Source organism: Cydia splendana, chromosome 24 (genome assembly GCF_910591565.1).
Source record: "Cydia splendana chromosome 24, ilCydSple1.2, whole genome shotgun sequence".
NCBI classification, from domain to species: Eukaryota; Metazoa; Arthropoda; class Insecta; order Lepidoptera; family Tortricidae; genus Cydia; species Cydia splendana.
The window spans coordinates 7434754-7453206 of NC_085983.1; the positions used below are offsets into that span (position 1 = coordinate 7434754).

An 18453-nucleotide genomic window follows, 5' to 3' on the forward strand; every position below is an offset into this window, starting at 1 on the left:
CACCCTCTATCTGCCCGATTCGAACTTTAAGATACGTCAAATATTACGGCTAGATACGATATGGATTAGATATGTCAGTGTCAAAAGTGACGTTTTTGTTTGAAGAAACGTCACATTTGACACTGACATATCCAATCCATATATCGTATCTAGCCGATATATTTGACGGATCGCTTGCGGCAATCCGCGAACGAACCGCGAACTTCTATCCTAACTTTGCCAGTAGAAAAGGCGCAAATTTGAATAAGGGTTCCTTTTGTACCTTTTTGGTACGGAACCCTTAAAATGAAGGTCCAACGATCGATTTCCCATACAAATTTTAAATTTCGCGCCTTCTTCTACAAAGCTGGTTTGCCAGAGTAACCAAAACTTTTTATTTTTATGAAAAGAAAATTAATACAAATTAAATTTTTTGGATGTGTATTTTCTAAAGGTCGATCTTCGCTGTGTTCGCACTTCTCAAGTCAATCCAATGATTACGTACAATCATTACAACGATTCAGCGAATCTTATAAGTCGCATCAATGGTTAATGAATTAATTATAGTTTATTTATACATTTGTTTTATTTTAAAATAATCTTAAATGTTAAACAACTTTTGTTGTGCAGTGTCACAATCTGTTTCTTTATAATTTACTGCCCGTCTGTCCGTCTGTTTCTCACCAGGCTGTATCTTATGAACCGTGATAGATAATTGAAATTTTCACAGATGATGTGTATTTCTGTTGCCGCTATAACAACAAATACTAAAAAGCACAGAAATGTTCCGATTATTAACCAAGCTACATATTAGTTTCTTTTTAGGGTTCCGTACCCAAAGGGTAAAACGACCCTATTACTAAGACTCCGCTGTCCGTCACTCACCAGGCTATATCTCATGAACCGTGATGGCTAGGCAGTTGAAATTTTCACAGATGATGTATTTCTGTTGCCGCTATAACAACAAATACTAAAAACGGAATAAAGTAAATATTTAAGTATGGCTCCTATAATACAACAAACGTGATTTTTTGCGTAATGGTACGGAACCCTACGTGCGCGAGTCCGACTCGCACTTGGCCGGTTTTTTAATCTTTGTTCTTCTTGTCCTAAAAACTTCCTCTTGATTCCTTAGAACTAAAAGGATCTCTTTAATTTCCGCTTTTCTTTCACTCTCCTTTCGGATGTAACATCCTGCATAGGCTACAATACAATACTAATTATTGTCATTCGCGTTACTACAATACATAATCATTTCCGATTCCGTTAAGTTGGTATAGTTTTGCCTATTTGAATTATTCTTCTTTTTAACAATAACTGGTAAAGCTTCACAATCAAATTGAAGCGTAACTTTACTTTTATTAGTTACTTTACTAACTTCACTTTTAAGAATCTCTCCATCATCGTTTCTAATAGTTTTCGGTCCTGTTTCTTCCCAATTTGATTTTCTACCGGAAATATGTTTATTAGTTGGGTATTTTGCGTATTTCCTTAAATCTATATTTGTTAATCCATAGTTTTCCGTATTAATATTTTCTGTAGTAAACAACTCATGGTCATATTCATCGGTTCTTGTATAAACATTATTTCTGGTGTGTTTCTTTAATATTCTTCTGTTATTGCGTTTTGAATGTTTTCTATTGTTTATACGTATTTTAATTTCTACTCCCGCGTTATCGCCACTAGAACTTTCGTCTTCATCTTCTTCATCATTCGAATGAGATTCTATATTAATATCCTCTTTCTCTATGTTTTTATTATGTCTTCTGGCTTGATATTTCGTAGAATGTGAGTATATAAACTTATGTTCATCATTTATTGTACCGTTTCGAAGTTTATTATACTTAGTAATTTGGTATTGGTTATCATGTAGCCTAGCCATAGGTTCTAGGTTCTCTGGTGTGTTATATTTATTAGCAATTTCAGCAATATTTGCAAAAACTTCGTTCCCATACGCCGTTCCTGCTATTCTGTTCATAGGATGCAAGAATATATCTTCTATGAATTCTGAAACGTTTTAAAAGAAGAGTTAAATAAATTATGAGTCCAAATAAAAATCGTTTTCCGGTGAATTACGAAAATTATATATTTTTTTAAATACCGTGAAATGGGGTGAGTAGGGATTGCGAGGAGAGTCGGGTTATGAATGTGGAGAGAAGGGATGACAGGGGGGTGAGATGGTTTTTAAAGGCTACTGTTACCTAAATAATGTATTCCTTTTACAAATGGAGCTATAGTAATATTCATAATAAAAAAATCGATTCAACAACGTTTCAAAATCACCTTTTGTATGAACTCCCATCTCACCCCAACTACGAGGGACTACGGGGTGAGGAGGGATTTTGTGTTTATCGTTAAAGTTATGAAATGGAACTACCTAAAATCATAAAAAATGCTAAAATACAAACGGCCGGAACATTTATTAATAAAATTAAGTTTGCATAAAATGTAAATTTAAAATGTTATCGAGGTTTGAATGTCAGTTTTGTCCCTACTCACCCCATTTTACGGTACAGTGAGTTTTCGCTCGGGTACACTACATAATTCCGAAATATTTTATGCCGAATTTTAAAATATCGAATTTAATTATTCCGATTTTTAAATGCTCGACCCATCAAAATTCCGATTGTCGAAATTGGGTCAAACAGATCACTGTGTTATGTCTTTCCTGTAGACATAGACGAGAGTTAAGGGCTATAAAGGCTAATTTTCTTATTTAACCCTTATCCACATGAAAAGGTCCTCCTTTTATTTAGAGAACTATGATAAAATCATTGCTTACATGCCCACAAGCTGTTAACTATTGCCCACAGGAGAGAAAAATGTACTGTTCGCGATAACACACTAGTTTTCTCTCCTGTGGGCAATAGTTAATAGCTTGTGGGCATGTAAGTAATGATTTTATCATAGTTCTTTAAATAAAAGGAGGACCTTTTCATGTGGATAAGGGTTAAATAAGAAAATTAGCCTTTATAGCCCTTAACTCTCGTGTATGTCTACAGGAAAGACATAACACAGTGATCTGTTTGACCCAATTTCGACAATCGGAATTTTGAAACAGATCACTGTGTTATGTCTTTCCTGTAGACATACACAAGAGTTAAGGGCTATAAAGGTTAATTTTCTTATTTAACCATTATCCACGTGAAAAGGTCCTCCTTTTATTTACAGAACTATGATAAAATCATTACTTACATGCCCACAAGCTGTTAACTATTACCCACAGGAGAGAAAACTAGTGTGTTATCGCGAACTGGACATTTTTCTCACACATGCCCACAAGCTGTTAACTATTGCCCACAGGAGAGAAAACTAGTGTGTTATCGCGAACTGGACATTTTTCTCTCCTGTGGGCAATAGTTAACAGCTTGTGGGCATGTAAGTAATGATTTTATCATAGTTCTGTAAATAAAAGGAGGATCTTTTCACGTGGATAAGGGTTAAATAAGAAAATTAACCTTTATAGCCCTTAACTCTTATGTATGTCTACAGGAAAGACATAACACAGTGATCTGTTTGACCCTTTGACGTGATTCCTATTTTTGAAATTCCGAATAATGATATTCTGAATTTGTTGTTAATAAATAAAGGTACCTACGTTTCTACGGGGGGTAGCAGTTCTAACGTAACCTAAACCTACTTTAAAAAAAACAGTTATTTACTGTAGGGGTCGCAGTTCTAACCTAACCTATACCTACTTTTCTGTAAGCAGTAAGTTTCTAGGGGAGGGAGGGTCGCAGTTCTAAGCTAACCTACACCTACTTTTCTAGTAGCAGTTGGTTTCTGTAAAGGTCGCAGTTCTAACCTAACCTAACCCACTTTTCTAGTAGCAGTTGGTTTCTGTGAAGGGTCGCAGTTCTAACCTAACCCACTTTTCTAGTACCTAGCAGTTGGTTTCTGTGAAAGTCGCAGTTCTACCCTAACCCACTTTTCTAGTATCAGTTGGTTTCTGTAAAGGTCGCAGTTCTCACCTAACCTAACCTACTTTTCTAGTAGCAGTTGGATTCTGTGAAAGTCACAGTTCTAACCTAACCTAACCCACTTTTCTAGTAGCAGTTGGTTTCTGTAAAGGTCGCAGTTCTAACCTAACCTAACCCACTTTTCTAGTAGCAGTTGGTTTCTGTAAAGGTCGCAGTTCTAACCTAACCTAACCCACTTTTCTAGTAGCAGTTGGTTTCTGTGAAGGTCGCAGTTCTAACCTCACCTAACCCACTTTTCTAGTAGAAGTTGGTTTCTGTAAAGATCGCAGTTCTAAACTAATCCACTTTTCTACTAGCAGTTGGTTTCTGTGAAGGTCGCAGTTCTAACCTAACCTAACCCACTTTGCTAGTAGCAGTTGGTTTCTGTAAAGATCGCAGTTCTAACCTATGTAGTGAATAAAAATAATGTTTTAACGTTGTAGTGAATAAAAATGTGATTTAAAGCTAGATAGGATATAAGGCAGGAAAAGTGATGTTTTTGACTGATTTCGCTAATTAATGGAAATAATGTCACGGGTAGGATCTGCCGTAAAACATTGGACTATTGGAGTACAAGGGTCCTCTTGTTGAATTAACCTGGTTATTGGGAGCCTAGTGGGATGTTGAGAAAAGATAAGGCCAAATAAACAACATGCAATTTAATTATGTATACTAATTTGATACATGGCACACCGCCTAAGCGGGCGCTAGGAACAATGTGACATAACTGTGCAAGCCATCGGCGGCTGTGGGCCGACACTATGGTAATTCTTAACCTACGATCGCGAGACGGGCGAAACGCGGGGTTTTGGCCAAAACCTAAAACGAAAGTCTAGTGCACTCACGGATACCGGGTGTAGCTTTCATCCTGGAACTTAGCGTAGCAGGTAGAACATTGTAGGCCGGCGGCAGGCGTTCATCGAGCCCCAGCTGTGACAAGCTAAGGCGAGAACGACCCGCGGCGCTCGGAGTTTCACGGGAAGGACCCGCGCGAAGACACCTTGGAATCGTCGGACGGCAGCATAGCCATCCGACACACGGCCTGCAGATCAGGGCCGCGTCCTACGGCGTGGAAGCAGCGTCAACATGACGCTCAGCAGAATCGGGGGCGCGCAACGACGCGCCAGGAGACATGACCATCAGCCGTGCTCATGTCCATCGGCGACACGGGACGCACTGGGTAAATTACGCGCACAATTCACGCACAGCGATATACGCACATTACAAATCGGTCTCCCACCAGCCGGACCAGGCGGCGGAAGGAGACGAGGCAATTCCTTTTAATCTTTAACCAGGAGCCATCTACATGCTAGCGTATCTCCATTCCAAGTGTAAGTGACAGTTCCAAATCTTCACCTACCGGTCACGTCGCGTTTCGATTCACATCAACACATTAAACGTCAAGCCAACTTAAACCTTTTCCAAATCAAATAATTCTCAAAACATATAAATGTTCATTAATAGTTGTAGTATTTTAAGTGTTTACTAATAATTACCAATAATTACATTTTTATTGTACGTTTCTACCTTATTTCCTTTGGAATATCCCCTGCTTATGCCGTAACTAAACGCGTTATTTTATGGCTGTCATTGCGCTTTGACACTGACAACTACCCAACGAAAGTCTTTTTTATGTTTCTAAATAGTTTCATAAATGATTCTAAAATACTAATTAAATCAGGATGTGACCTATTTGAGCAGTTAGAGTGAACCACGAGGATCATTTTCGTGTGCATAAAGTCTAGTTCTGTGCAGCACTTTTCATGCAATTTGGATGACAAGTTTCGCCAAAGTGGCATGGTTGTTTGGGCTTGATTCTTCCTAACAAGCTAGCCATGCGGCTGGATATGCTAATCAACCTGCAGCTAGGAAGGTACGTTACAGTTTTACATAAGTGTCATACTCTGGTGTATGTTATTCTGTCGAAAATGCGACACTAATGTTGTACAGGTTATGTTGTATGAGAAAGTATATGTTTGCTATAGGAAATTATGTAGCATCGCTACAATATCCCCTCTCTCGGCAAAGAGGTTAAGTCCGCTTAACCGAGGCAGCCGGGGTAACCGGGCAAAAATAGATTAAGCAGATACCAAATCAACAAGTCCATTAGGACATTAATTATGCATACTGATATACCTATTCGTTTAACAGAAAGCTTAGCACCTTATTTATTAAGCATGCTAAAATCTACCTATGTCTATCTCTGGGACTACACGTTTTATTTCTAAATTTTAACTGTACTAGAGATCACAGTGCATGGCCATTACACTGTGGTTTCTGCAACCTAACTAAAGGTATTTTTTCCAATGCAAGTAATCCTAAATTGACTGGTCTGACCACTATTCAACATAAATAATAATAAGATATTCTTATTTCTAAGATTCACTAAAGTATTTAAATCCTAATTTAAATATTAAGTTTTTTTAACTATATTTATAAATTCTTACTATTTAGTATATTACAAGTAGTCATATACATAGTGCAATATTAATAATTAAGTTTAATATAGCATGCCCTACTATGTACATGCCTATGACTACAAAATTAAGTTACCAGTACCTTGATGTAATGTGGTAACTAGTTGCTAATTTATGTCTACAAATTATATTAATAATAGTGGAGGCTAACTTGTAGCTCACACTCAAGTCAAATCCCAATGTGTAGCCAGCGGGCTTACACTAAGTGAAAAAAGAGAAAACTTGGTTTTCTTTTTCATGTCTAAGTCAGTGAATTATATCCAATATAATTACATCACCCTGGACCCTTAGGGTGTGTAGTCACAAAAAAATTTGATTTCCCAGGAAATGCTTAAAAAAATCTTGACCAAATGAGTCAAGGAAGTATGCATACTCAAAAAAAATGGGTTGTTACCTAAGTTCACCCGAATAATAAAAATAAGTTGCTAGCTTGAAAATACACCTTGCAAAATATAATGTTGAGCATAATGTCACTGAACCAATGCTTTCAAATTAAATGGTAACTGGTTTTTTCCAGATTACCTTAACTACAAAGCGGTTTGCTCTAGCAGTCGGAAATTCGGAGGTTGTGTGACGAATCAGGAATACTGCTCCATGTGGAATGCAGCATGCCGTTCAACAACATGTCCCTACCTTTAGCGAATACAAATGGTGCATGTTTCAGTAGAACTTTAAAAAAAAATGCTATGCAAAGATAGCTGAAATTGAGGTAGGTTCTAAGACCAATTTCCTCAAATTAAAAAAAAACCAAAACCAAATAATATGAACATTTAAGTTCTATAAAATAGTTCTATTTAGAACCGAATAAGTCAAAATCAAAAACATTTAGAGCGTCTCGTCTATCGTACTAAGTCTCCGGAATGAAAAGTTCGAGTTGGTTTGACAAATGAAAATTAATAAATATTTTAATACTTTTGAAATGGGTAGGCCGGGCGGGCGGGTGTCCAACGCGGCACCCCATGGTCGCGTATTAAACAATGAGGCATTAGGCACGGGTAGGGGTGGGTAGTTAAGGTATCCCCCCCTCCCACTTCATAAAATTCCTCTCCTTCCCCGTCCGGCATGTCGGTAGAAAAAATGGTTTGCTTGTGTCAGGGTATGTAATAAAGTATAATAAATTGATAACACTTCACTTTATACAGGAACTGTTAAAATAAATTACCACTTTGCTCTCAAATGAAGCATGGTGGAAAAAATAATTTGTGGCTAAGCGCTATGCTAATTAGTCATAGTGTAGCCTAATAAAATTGTAATAATTGATGAATTTGCTACCCTGTCACAAGTAAACTTACAAATTAATTAATATTTTATTTTTAAAAACAATAATTTCACTAAATTTTTTAAATATTAAGTTTTTTTTTAATGACAAAAATTTATAAATTGATGATATCACTTTCCCAAGCTCACAGTAACCAGGTATATATTTAAATTAAGCTTTCTTCGGGCGCCATTGTAGTATATAAAAATAAGATTTAAACATTGTAGTGAATAAAAATAAGATTTAAAGTGGAGTGCGATGTATTGTGGAAGAGTAATCATTTTTAATGTTTTTAATAATTAATGGGGAAATGCCTCGGATAAAATCCGCGGTAAAACATTGGACTATTGGAGTACAAGGGTCCTCTTGTTGAATTAACCTGGTTATTGGGAGCCTAGTGGGATGTTGAGAAAAGATAAGGCCAAATAAACAACATGCAATTTAATTATGTATACTAATTTGATACATGGCACACCGCCTAAGCGGGCGCTAGGAACAATGTGACATAACTGTGCAAGCCATCGGCGGCTGTGGGCCGACACTATGGTAATTCTTAACCTACGATCGCGAGACGGGCGAAACGCGGGGTTTTGGCCAAAACCTAAAACGAAAGTCTAGTGCACTCACGGATACCGGGTGTAGCTTTCATCCTGGAACTTAGCGTAGCAGGTAGAACATTGTAGGCCGGCGGCAGGCGTTCATCGAGCCCCAGCTGTGACAAGCTAAGGCGAGAACGACCCGCGGCGCTCGGGCCGGGCCGCGAAGACACCTTGGAATCGTCGGACGGCAGCATAGCCATCCGATACACGGCCTGCAGATCAGGGCCGCGTCCTACGGCGTGGAAGCAGCGTCAACATGACGCTCAGCAGAATCGGGGGCGCGCAACGACGCGCCAGGAGACATGACCATCAGCCGTGCTCATGTCCATCGGCGACACGGGACGCACTGGGTAAATTACGCGCACAATTCACGCACAGCGATATACGCACATTACAAATCGGTCTCCCACCAGCCGGACCAGGCGGCGGAAGGAGACGAGGCAATTCCTTTTAATCTTTAACCAGGAGCCATCTACATGCTAGCGTATCTCCATTCCAAGTGTAAGTGACAGTTCCAAATCTTCACCTACCGGTCACGTCGCGTTTCGATTCACATCAACACATTAAACGTCAAGCCAACTTAAACCTTTTCCAAATCAAATAATTCTCAAAACATATAAATGTTCATTAATAGTTGTAGTATTTTAAGTGTTTACTAATAATTACCAATAATTACATTTTTATTGTACGTTTCTACCTTATTTCCTTTGGAATATCCCCTGCTTATGCCGTAACTAAACGCGTTATTTTATGGCTGTCATTGCGCTTTGACACTGACAACTACCCAACGAAAGTCTTTTTTTATGTTTCTAAATAGTTTCATAAATGATTCTAAAATACTAATTAAATCAGGATGTGACCTATTTGAGCAGTTAGATTGAACCACGAGGATCATTTTCGTGTGCATAAAGTCTAGTTCTGTGCAGCACTTTTCATGCAATTTGGATGACAAGTTTCGCCAAAGTGGCATGGTTGTTTGGGCTTGATTCTTCCTAACAAGCTAGCCATGCGGCTGGATATGCTAATCAACCTGCAGCTAGGAAGGTACGTTACAGTTTTACATAAGTGTCATACTCTGGTGTATGTTATTCTGTCGAAAATGCGACACTAATGTTGTACAGGTTATGTTGTATGAGAAAGTATATGTTTGCTATAGGAAATTATGTAGCATCGCTACACCTAATCTACTTTTCTAGTAGCAGTTGGCTTCTGTGAAGGTCGCAGTTCTAACCTAACCTAACCCACTTTTCTGGTAGCAGTTGGTTTCTGTGAAGGTCGCAGTTCTAACCTAACCTAACCCATTTTTCTAGTAGGAGTTGGTTTCTGTGAAGGTCGCAGTTCTAACCTAACTTAACCCACTTTTCTAGTAGCAGTTGGTTTCCGTAAAGGTCGCAGTTCTAACCTAAGCCACTTTTCTAGAAGCAGTTGGCTTCTGTGAAGGTTGCAGTTCTATCCTAACCCACTTTTCTAGCATGTCCAAATGATTTAATTCATTTTTTTTGCAGATCAATTTTAAAAACGGCTGACCATTTAATTACTTCCCTTTTGAAAATCACGAATTTCATTATTCCGAGTTTACAAAAGATCGAATTTCTGAATTCCGAATTATTTTATTTCCGATCGGTCAATGATTTTTCGGAATGGACAAATTCGGAAAAAAAAATTCAGATTTAAAAAAAATCGGAACTTTAAGCTTTCGTTCATATGACAATCGGATTTTAAGTATTCGGAAATAGCGCAGTCGTGATTTTCTTCTTTCGTGGTTTTCAAAGTCGTGATTTCGATATTTCGGACGTATAAAAAATCGTGATTATGAAAATCGAGGTTATGAAAGTCGGAAAAACATATTTCGGAATATTTGGGTGTTCCCTTTTCGCTCATATTGATGATAGGAATTTATCCACCAAAAACACGTTTCAATCGGAAAGTCGCGAGTTCGAGCCTCGGCTCGTATTTATTAATTAATATTTTCCAAATTACCAGTCGCTTTTCGATGAAGGAAAATATTGTGAGTAAACCAGACTAATCCCAATAAGGCCTATTTTCCGCTCTGGGTTAGAAAGTCAATTAGCTATCGCTTTCGTAAAAACTAATGAATACCTACGAATATAAGGTATAATCGAAATTAGACTTTCGTGAGACATTATTTTAAACTGTTTAGACGATGACGGTTTAGTTAAACGGTGAGTTCACGACGAAGTGCAGCCGCCGCGAGCACTCGAGCCTGCATGAGGAAGGACCCCCGACAGGCCCGAAACATGTCGCCAATAGCGACTAAAAATTCTAGTGAGTGAAAGCGTTGTCGTCTAAACAGTTAATATAAGGTAGGTACCTATACCCTAAGTGTTGGGATTAGTTGCCAAGCGGACCCCAGGCTCCCATGAGCCGTGGCAAAAAGCCGAGATAACGCGAGGAAGATGATGATAAATATGGTGAGGATGATGTAATAAAATAAAATAAATATTATAAGGACATTCTTACACAAATTGACTAAGTCCCACGGTAAGCTCAAGAAAGCTTGTGTTGTGGGTACTCAGACAACGATAAATATAATATACAAATACTTAAATACCTACATATAAAACATCCTTGACTTAGGAACAAATATCTGTGCTCATCACACAAATAAATGCCATTACCGGGATTCGAACCCAGGACCATCGGCTTCACAGGCAGGGTCACTACCCACTAGGCCAGACCGGTCGTCATGTCTGACCGGAGACCGGTGGTCATAGCTAGGTATGTAATAAATAAATATACATAAATTACTTTTACCTTGTACGATTTGCTCCCCCGACTTGCTAGTGTTAGGGTATCTCATGGCCTCGCGCAGAATCCTCTGCATAGCTTCTTCTTCACTAACGTCATACACGTTATCCAGTTCATCCAAAATGGTGTTGAAACCATCGTCCAGCATACGACGTCGGTTCTCCAGCGAGACCTGCATTATGAAGAGTTGTCCTGCAAAAGCCAATGATTTTACAAAATTTATTTATTTATTTATTAGTCAAATAAGTAACACAGCATTACAGTAAAACTAAGGCACTGTGAAACTACAAAATAAAATACAATACAAAGAAACAATGACAACAAAATACAAGTTAAACATTGGATTTGGGCGACGACGTGACAGCGTGGCTCCGTTGCGTCCTCTGACTAGGCGTAGGATTCGGCAGGTTGCCCCGGTACCGCCGAAACACCACACACCACACCCTTCGGCCAGAAGTCCGCGCTTGCGATGGTGTCCTGCAGCGGCCGCGGCACGCGCACCATAAATGAACTGAAGTGACGCGACTGTAGCTGGTGCATACTTACTAACGTACCATCACGCTCCGCGATTGTTGCGCCATTTAGGGTCCTAGCTAAATTGTTTGTTCAATACTTACGCTATAGAATTTCTAATTTAGCAATAAGAACCCTAAATACAAAGTATGTATACCTAATACAAAGATTTCAAATGTAAGGATAGGCCCTTCCATATAATGCCGAGAGAACACCATTTTGAAGTAGTATTATATGACCTAATAGGGAAAGCTAATTTTAGATGATGTTTTTTTCTACTTTCAATATGATACGAGTTCGGTTTTATTGTTGACTTTAGATTAACTGGGTTGGGTGAGTAAAAGACACCGTTGACTGGTAATCTTAGACTTGATTCGATCATACCTTTTAAGCGTTTTATACATCATTGTTATCTTGCCATCACATTCCTAATCTGCAGCGATACATACATTATCTCAACTGGCCCAGCGCGTGCTCCAACCCATACCCGGCGTGGTTCACTCCGCGATTTCGTCGCTTTGCTACAGGTAGCTAAAAGTACATCCGTTCCACACCAATTTTGGTGGCTAGCCATAAGCCGCGCGTGGCGCCCATACATTCTGTGCCCATACTAAGTTATCGACACGCGCTGATTATATTTTGCTGACCGCCATACTTACTTTGAATGTCCTTCATCGGAGCGTTGAGCGACGTTGTCAGCTCAGCAATGAAAGAACCGGTCGTCATTCCCAACTTCATCAACTTCCCGCTGTCCAATAGTCTGAAATACATTAAGGCGTATCCAGATTAGTAAAATTTTCGCCAATCTGATTCAATTGCCCGATCGAATCAGGGCGTGCGGACGCAAACGCCAATTTGGCTCGCCGAATTCAACCGCAGATAATGACCGATAAATTACCTACCGATAAAATGAGGTGCGGACGCAAGAATACCAATTTGTGAGGCCAGTATTTTCGTTCTGGGGCATTTTTTCAATTTAGAGGGCTCTAATATCACCATAAATCTAAAATTGGAGATTGACGCCAATTTCATTTCTGATCAAATCAGTCGATTTGAGTCCCGAGAGTCCCGTCTGGATACCACTTTACCTACATAATGAATAGAATCAGGCGTTACTATGCGGAAATCCATATATAATTAATACCAAAATATTACTTTGCTAATCCGCGAAAAGATAACGTGCTAATCAATCAGTGCTAACCCGTTATACTTGCGTATTTTTTACATGTAAGGTACCTTACATGTAAAAAATACGCAACCTACATGTATAAATAGGTATTTGTTCCATTTCATACGATCTTAACTTCAGAATCGGAAGCTCAGGCACGAATAATACTCAAGATTCGTACTTAAAATCGTGAGTAAGTAGATTTTAAGAGTCCGCAGCAAGCTCGGATTTCACCTTCCCATACAAACGAATGTTTCGTTCTCATTTTAAAACTACGTGTTGAATTGTAAATTGTAATGAACTTTGAATGAAGTATCTTTGCATGTAATTAGTTTATAAGCTCCAGCTTATAAAACAAACGAAATTGAGCAAAAACAGGTTTAATATTTAAATTAAATAAGTTGTATTTTTTAAACTATTGTACCTATCTGAAACTATATAATAAACAAATTACAGATGGGCGATTCTCAGAGATGAAGATGACCTTCGGTGCCTAACTTCGGTGCCAATTTTTTTTTAACTTATTTGATATGCGACTTTATTTCCTAAAATCTAGCCTTATAAGCGTTAAAGTCAAGTAACTTATAGTAGAAATCTCTGGAATTAGAAATTATAAATTGTACCTTTAGTAAGGTTAGGTTAGCGGCGGTCACGTTTTTTAAATTATTTAATTTGACTTGTAAGTAAATATTTTCTGCACAAACTTACGTAGTTATGGAGCGTTCGAATATGCTTATAAGCCCCTTTAGATCACTTAAGCTTTTAGAAGCTAAAATCTTCATTAACTTGGTCAAAAATATTGAAAATGGCTCGCTTTCCATTTGCTCATGCATGCCTGTAACTTGAGTAACTTGCCCGTATCCACGATCTGGTTCAAATCTATGAGTCACTGTCTGGATTTCTTGCCTTGGTTCTTGTTTGACGCTGTTTAATGTTTCTGGACGAATTCTTAAATCCTCTTTATGTTCGTAAATAAATCTAGGCTTTTGATATAATATTTTCGTGGTTGGTACTGGTAATCTTTTTGTTAGCCGTGGATATACTGGAGTAGCAGTAGTTTGTTTTCCTGGCAAATTGAATGATGCTCGATGTTTAGGAGCTCCAGTTTGAATCCATGGATACCATTCAGTTTGTGTAACATCAGTGTTAATTAATCTTTCAACTTTTGGGGGATAGTCTGTGTTTGATCTTAACAAAGCTGCATTTTTGACGCGTTCATTTATATTTCGTTTTTCTGTTGATGTTGTATAGAGTACATTAAATATATTTTCTGGATTGTTTACTAATTCTATTTCTTTCCTGAATGGATTACTTTCACCATTATAATAGCTGGCTTTCATAGAAGCTAATTTTTGTAAAGGTTCCTTGAATCTTTCAATATCTGGTATATTTGTTGGTATAGAGATTCTTCTAGTTTCATCTTTCAAGAACTCTGATTTAATTTTCTGATTGGAACGGAATTTTTCAATTGGTGTTTCTGATGTTCCGTAATCAACATATTTCTGATGTTGGTCTATTATAGAGTGGTGTGTATCATCAATTTCTCTGGGTTTTAAATTATAATTCAGCGGTCTTTTCAGCCTTTTGACATCTATACCGTCAGGAGATGTAACATGATGGTTTTGCATGTAATCATATACATTCATTAAATTGTCATTTCTTTTTTGGATTGGCATATTTTCAACTTTTGGGGGTCGAATTCTTAAATCCTCTTTATGTTCGTAAATAAATCTAGGCTTTTGATATAATATTTTCGTGGTTGGTACTGGTAATCTTTTTGTTAGCCATGGATATACTGGAGTGGCAGTAGTTTGTTTTCCTGGCAAATTGAATGATGCTCGATGTATAGGAGCTCCAGTTTGAATCCATGGATACCATTCAGTTTGTGTAACATCAGTGTTAATTAATCTTTCAACTTTTGGGGGATAGTCTGTGTTTGATCTTAACAAATCTGCATTTTTGAAGCGTTCATTTACATTTACTTTTTCTGTTGATGTCGTATAGAGTCCATTAAATATATTTTCTGGATTGTTTACCAATTCTATTTCTTTCTTGAAAGGATTATCTTCACCATTATAATAGCTGGCTTTCATAGAAGCTAATTTTTGTAAAGGTTCCTTGAATCTATCATCAAATTCTCTGGGTTTTAAATTATATTTCAGCGGTCTTCTCAGCCTTTTGACATCTATACCGTCAGGAGATGTAACATGATGGTTATGCATGTTATTATATACATTCATGAAATGGTCATTTCCTTTTTGAATTGGCATATTTTGTATTATGTTTATTTCTGTTGCGGAGTATATTTTCTTATTAACGTTGGATTTTGTAAAAGTATTTTCTGAAAATGGGAAGGGAATTGTGGAACGCGTTTGAGTGTCTGAATATATAAAAGGAATTGTGGGACGTGTTTGAGTGTGTGAATATATAAAAGGCCTTGCGGAACGGGTTTGAGTGTCATTTAAATAAAAAGCGTAAAGGCCTATTGTCATGGTGGTTTGTGCATTATCTTGTCCTCTACTAGTAATTTCTACATCCTCGTATTCTTCTGCCTTTTCAATTATTCTTTCTTGAGTTCTATAAGGCATTGCGGAACGAGTTTGAGTGCCTGAATATGGTTGAGTGTCGTTTAAATAAAAAGCGTAAAGGCCTATTGTCATGGTGATTTTTGTGTTATCTAGAGGTAATGCATCTTGTCCTCTACTAGTAATTTCTACATCCTCGTTTTCTTCTGTCTTTTCAATTATTCTTTCTTGAGTTCTAAAAGGCATTGCGGAACGAGTTTGATATTCAAAAGGCATTGTAGAGCGCTTTTGAGTGTCTGAATATATAAAAGGCATTGTGGAACGCTTTTGAGTGTCTGAATATATAAAAGGCATTGTGGAACGCTTTTGAGTGTCTGAATATATAAAAGGCATTGTGGGACGCTTTTGAGTATCCGAATATATAAAAGGCACTGTAGAACGCATTTGAGCGTCTGAAGATCTGACGAAAGGCATTGTGGAATGGGTTTCAGTGTCATTTAAATAAAAAGCGTAAAGGCCCACTGTCATGGTGGTTTGTGCGTTATCTAGAGGTAAAGCATCTTGTACTCTACTAGTGATTTCTACATCCTTGTTTTCTTCTGCCTTATCAATCATTCTTTCTTGAGTTGCCGCATAAGTTACATCAAGGTTTTGTGCAAAATCTGTTTTATAATTGCGCGCATTGATACCTTGGTTTTGTGGAAATGAATCAACATATGATTTAGGCTCGACTCCAGGGATGTCTACTAGCGGACCAAACCTTCTCTCGATAATTCTTTCTTCATCTTTTTGAGTGGTTAGATGATGGTTAGTTTCCTGTAACCCGTGCATGAAGACTGGTCCATCTCTTGGAAAAATTGTATCTTCTGCCCATAGATCGTCTGTTATTTCTAGTGGCTCTCGTGTTTGTGGCATTGGAATTTGAACTGTGGTCTCAAATTTGGTTTGCAATAAATACAAGGTTATATAGCCTAGGTAAAACATCTTGAGTGCTGATTTGTAACTAGCTAGATGAGGCAATCCAGGTATGCTATATGCATTTGGCAGCAGTAACGCCGCAACAGAAATGCAGCTACAGTTGCCATCGGATTTACTTTCAGTTCAAAAATGTTAGTTTTGTAAACTATGATTAAAGTATTTATAAAGAAAGTTTAAAGAAGTAGTTTTATTATGTTTTGTGTAACTAAGTAGTTAATAACACTTTGCACTGAAACGACGAATATTTTCAAACTGTTATATACGTAAAAGTGTAGCGTCAAAGGCGATACGATAACAATTTATGTAAGTACAATACAAGTATATTTTACGATTAATAAAATGGCTTTTTTATTGGTTTTGGATTTTTCTTAGTTTCAGTTACAATAGAAGTTGCGCTCTCATTTTTAGGGTTCCGTACCCAAAGGGTAAAAACGGGACCCTATTACTAAGACTCCGCTGTCCGTCCGTCCGTCCATCTGTCACCAGGCTGTATCTCATGAACCGTGATAGCTAGGCAGTTGAAATTTTCACAGATGATGTATTTCTGATGCCGCTATAACAACAAATACTAAAAAGTACGGAACCCTCGGTGGGCGAGTCCGACTCGCACTTGTCCGGTTTTTTACTCTACTCTTGACATAATACAATACAAATCAGCTTTATGCAGCTAAGCCTTCAACCAGTCTAAAGCCGGTCATAATATCTTATCATCTGCCTCAGTTAAACGGTAATCGATGTGCTCAAAAATATCTGGATACACACTCTAACGCGTACAATAGAGGTGTGTTCAGATATTTGAGCACCTCGGCCGCTCCGATATATCTGGTGGCGACTGTAGGTACATGAAACAATGAAACCTCAGCTTTGTGGTTTGTGTACCTAGTTTGACGTAAAGTTTTGATTCATCTGGACAAACACAAGTGAGTCGTGTTCACGTGATGAGTATGTCCGAGCGAACGACCAGTGGCATAGATGATGACTTGTTATTTAACTACTTCGGTCACTGACTATACCCTTTACGATTTGTCAGAGGACTAGCCAGTGCCACATAACAATTTGCCAAAGAATATTTTTAGTGTTTCGTAACCAAAGGGAAAAAACGGGACCCTATTACTAAGACTCCATTTTGTTTTGCCGTTTTTTTTCATAATGGTACGGAACCCTGACCGAGTCCGACTCGCACTTGGCTGGTTTTAAAAATTGCAAAGTTCCCATGAATTATTCCCGGTATTTTTTTGCACGTTTATTGCCAAACCTTACAGTATTTTTTTCTGACACGTGAAATGGACGCCAATGAGTGACGTAAGTGTTAAGGATGACTCACGCTAGACCGGGCCGTGCCCGGGCCGAGGCGTCTGACATGTCATTTTCTATGACGGCTGATCGGTGATTACGTGGTGCTTTCCATAGAAAACGATGCGCCGGAAGCTCCGGCCCGGCCCCGGCCCGGTCTAGCGTGAGTCATCCTTTAAATGACACAGTCGTCAACAGTGAAGAACACTGAGTAATAATCCCTCATCTGAACGGGAACTATCTAAGTAGAAACTTGCATGAAAAAATCATCTCATGAAAATTTCCAGAAACTTGCTCATTGATACAACTAGGTACGTACTATAGTTCGTTTTTTTAGCATTAGAAATAAGGTAAACAATCTTGATGTGTCTTTTAATTGAAAAACACGTTTTAAAAATAAGTCTCGGCAAGTATGTAACAATTATGAATCTAATACGATCATTTATATTCTTCTGCTTTCATAAGTAATAGTTACTGATTTTAAAAAGCGTTTTTCAATTAAAATACATGTCAAGATCGCTTGCCTTCTTTCTAATGCTAAAAAACGGACTATAGGTACAGAAAACTCTTATCTGTGTGTTTGTCAACGACTGTTCAGTTTTGTTATTTTCCTTAATAAATGCTTGCTGATTATCGCCTGGATAAATTTACATAATTTTACAAAACATGATTCTAACTTTGAACAAAATAAGGAAAATGGGCTCTATAAATTAAACAATTGATCATAATTCAATAACAATTACAAACCAGTTAGAGATAACCTGACCAGCCTTACAACAAAGCCAATTGTTACGAATCTCAGTACCAAGATATTCTGGAGTTACAATTTTATGAATTAAATGTAATTGTGTCAACAAAAAAACCCGAATACGTTCGTCCTGTATAAAAAGTCCAGCGTCCCAGCCGTCTTTACACAACTAAAATCACCATCAAGA

At 37.9% G+C, this 18453-nt stretch overlaps 1 protein-coding gene across 1 annotated transcript; it reads right to left on the reverse strand.

Annotated features, from left to right (window-relative positions):
* Positions 1-298: 298 nt before the first annotated feature.
* Positions 299-15490, reverse strand: LOC134802320 (uncharacterized). The gene is made up of 4 exons (XM_063774920.1): positions 13431-15490; positions 12214-12314; positions 11048-11233; positions 299-1986 (listed from the first exon to the last, which is right to left on the reverse strand). The coding sequence occupies exons 1-4, from the start codon at positions 15380-15382 to the stop codon at positions 1196-1198; spliced, it is 3030 nt and encodes a 1009-aa protein (XP_063630990.1). The 5' UTR covers positions 15383-15490; the 3' UTR covers positions 299-1195.
* Between the last annotated feature and the right edge of the window lie 2963 nt (positions 15491-18453).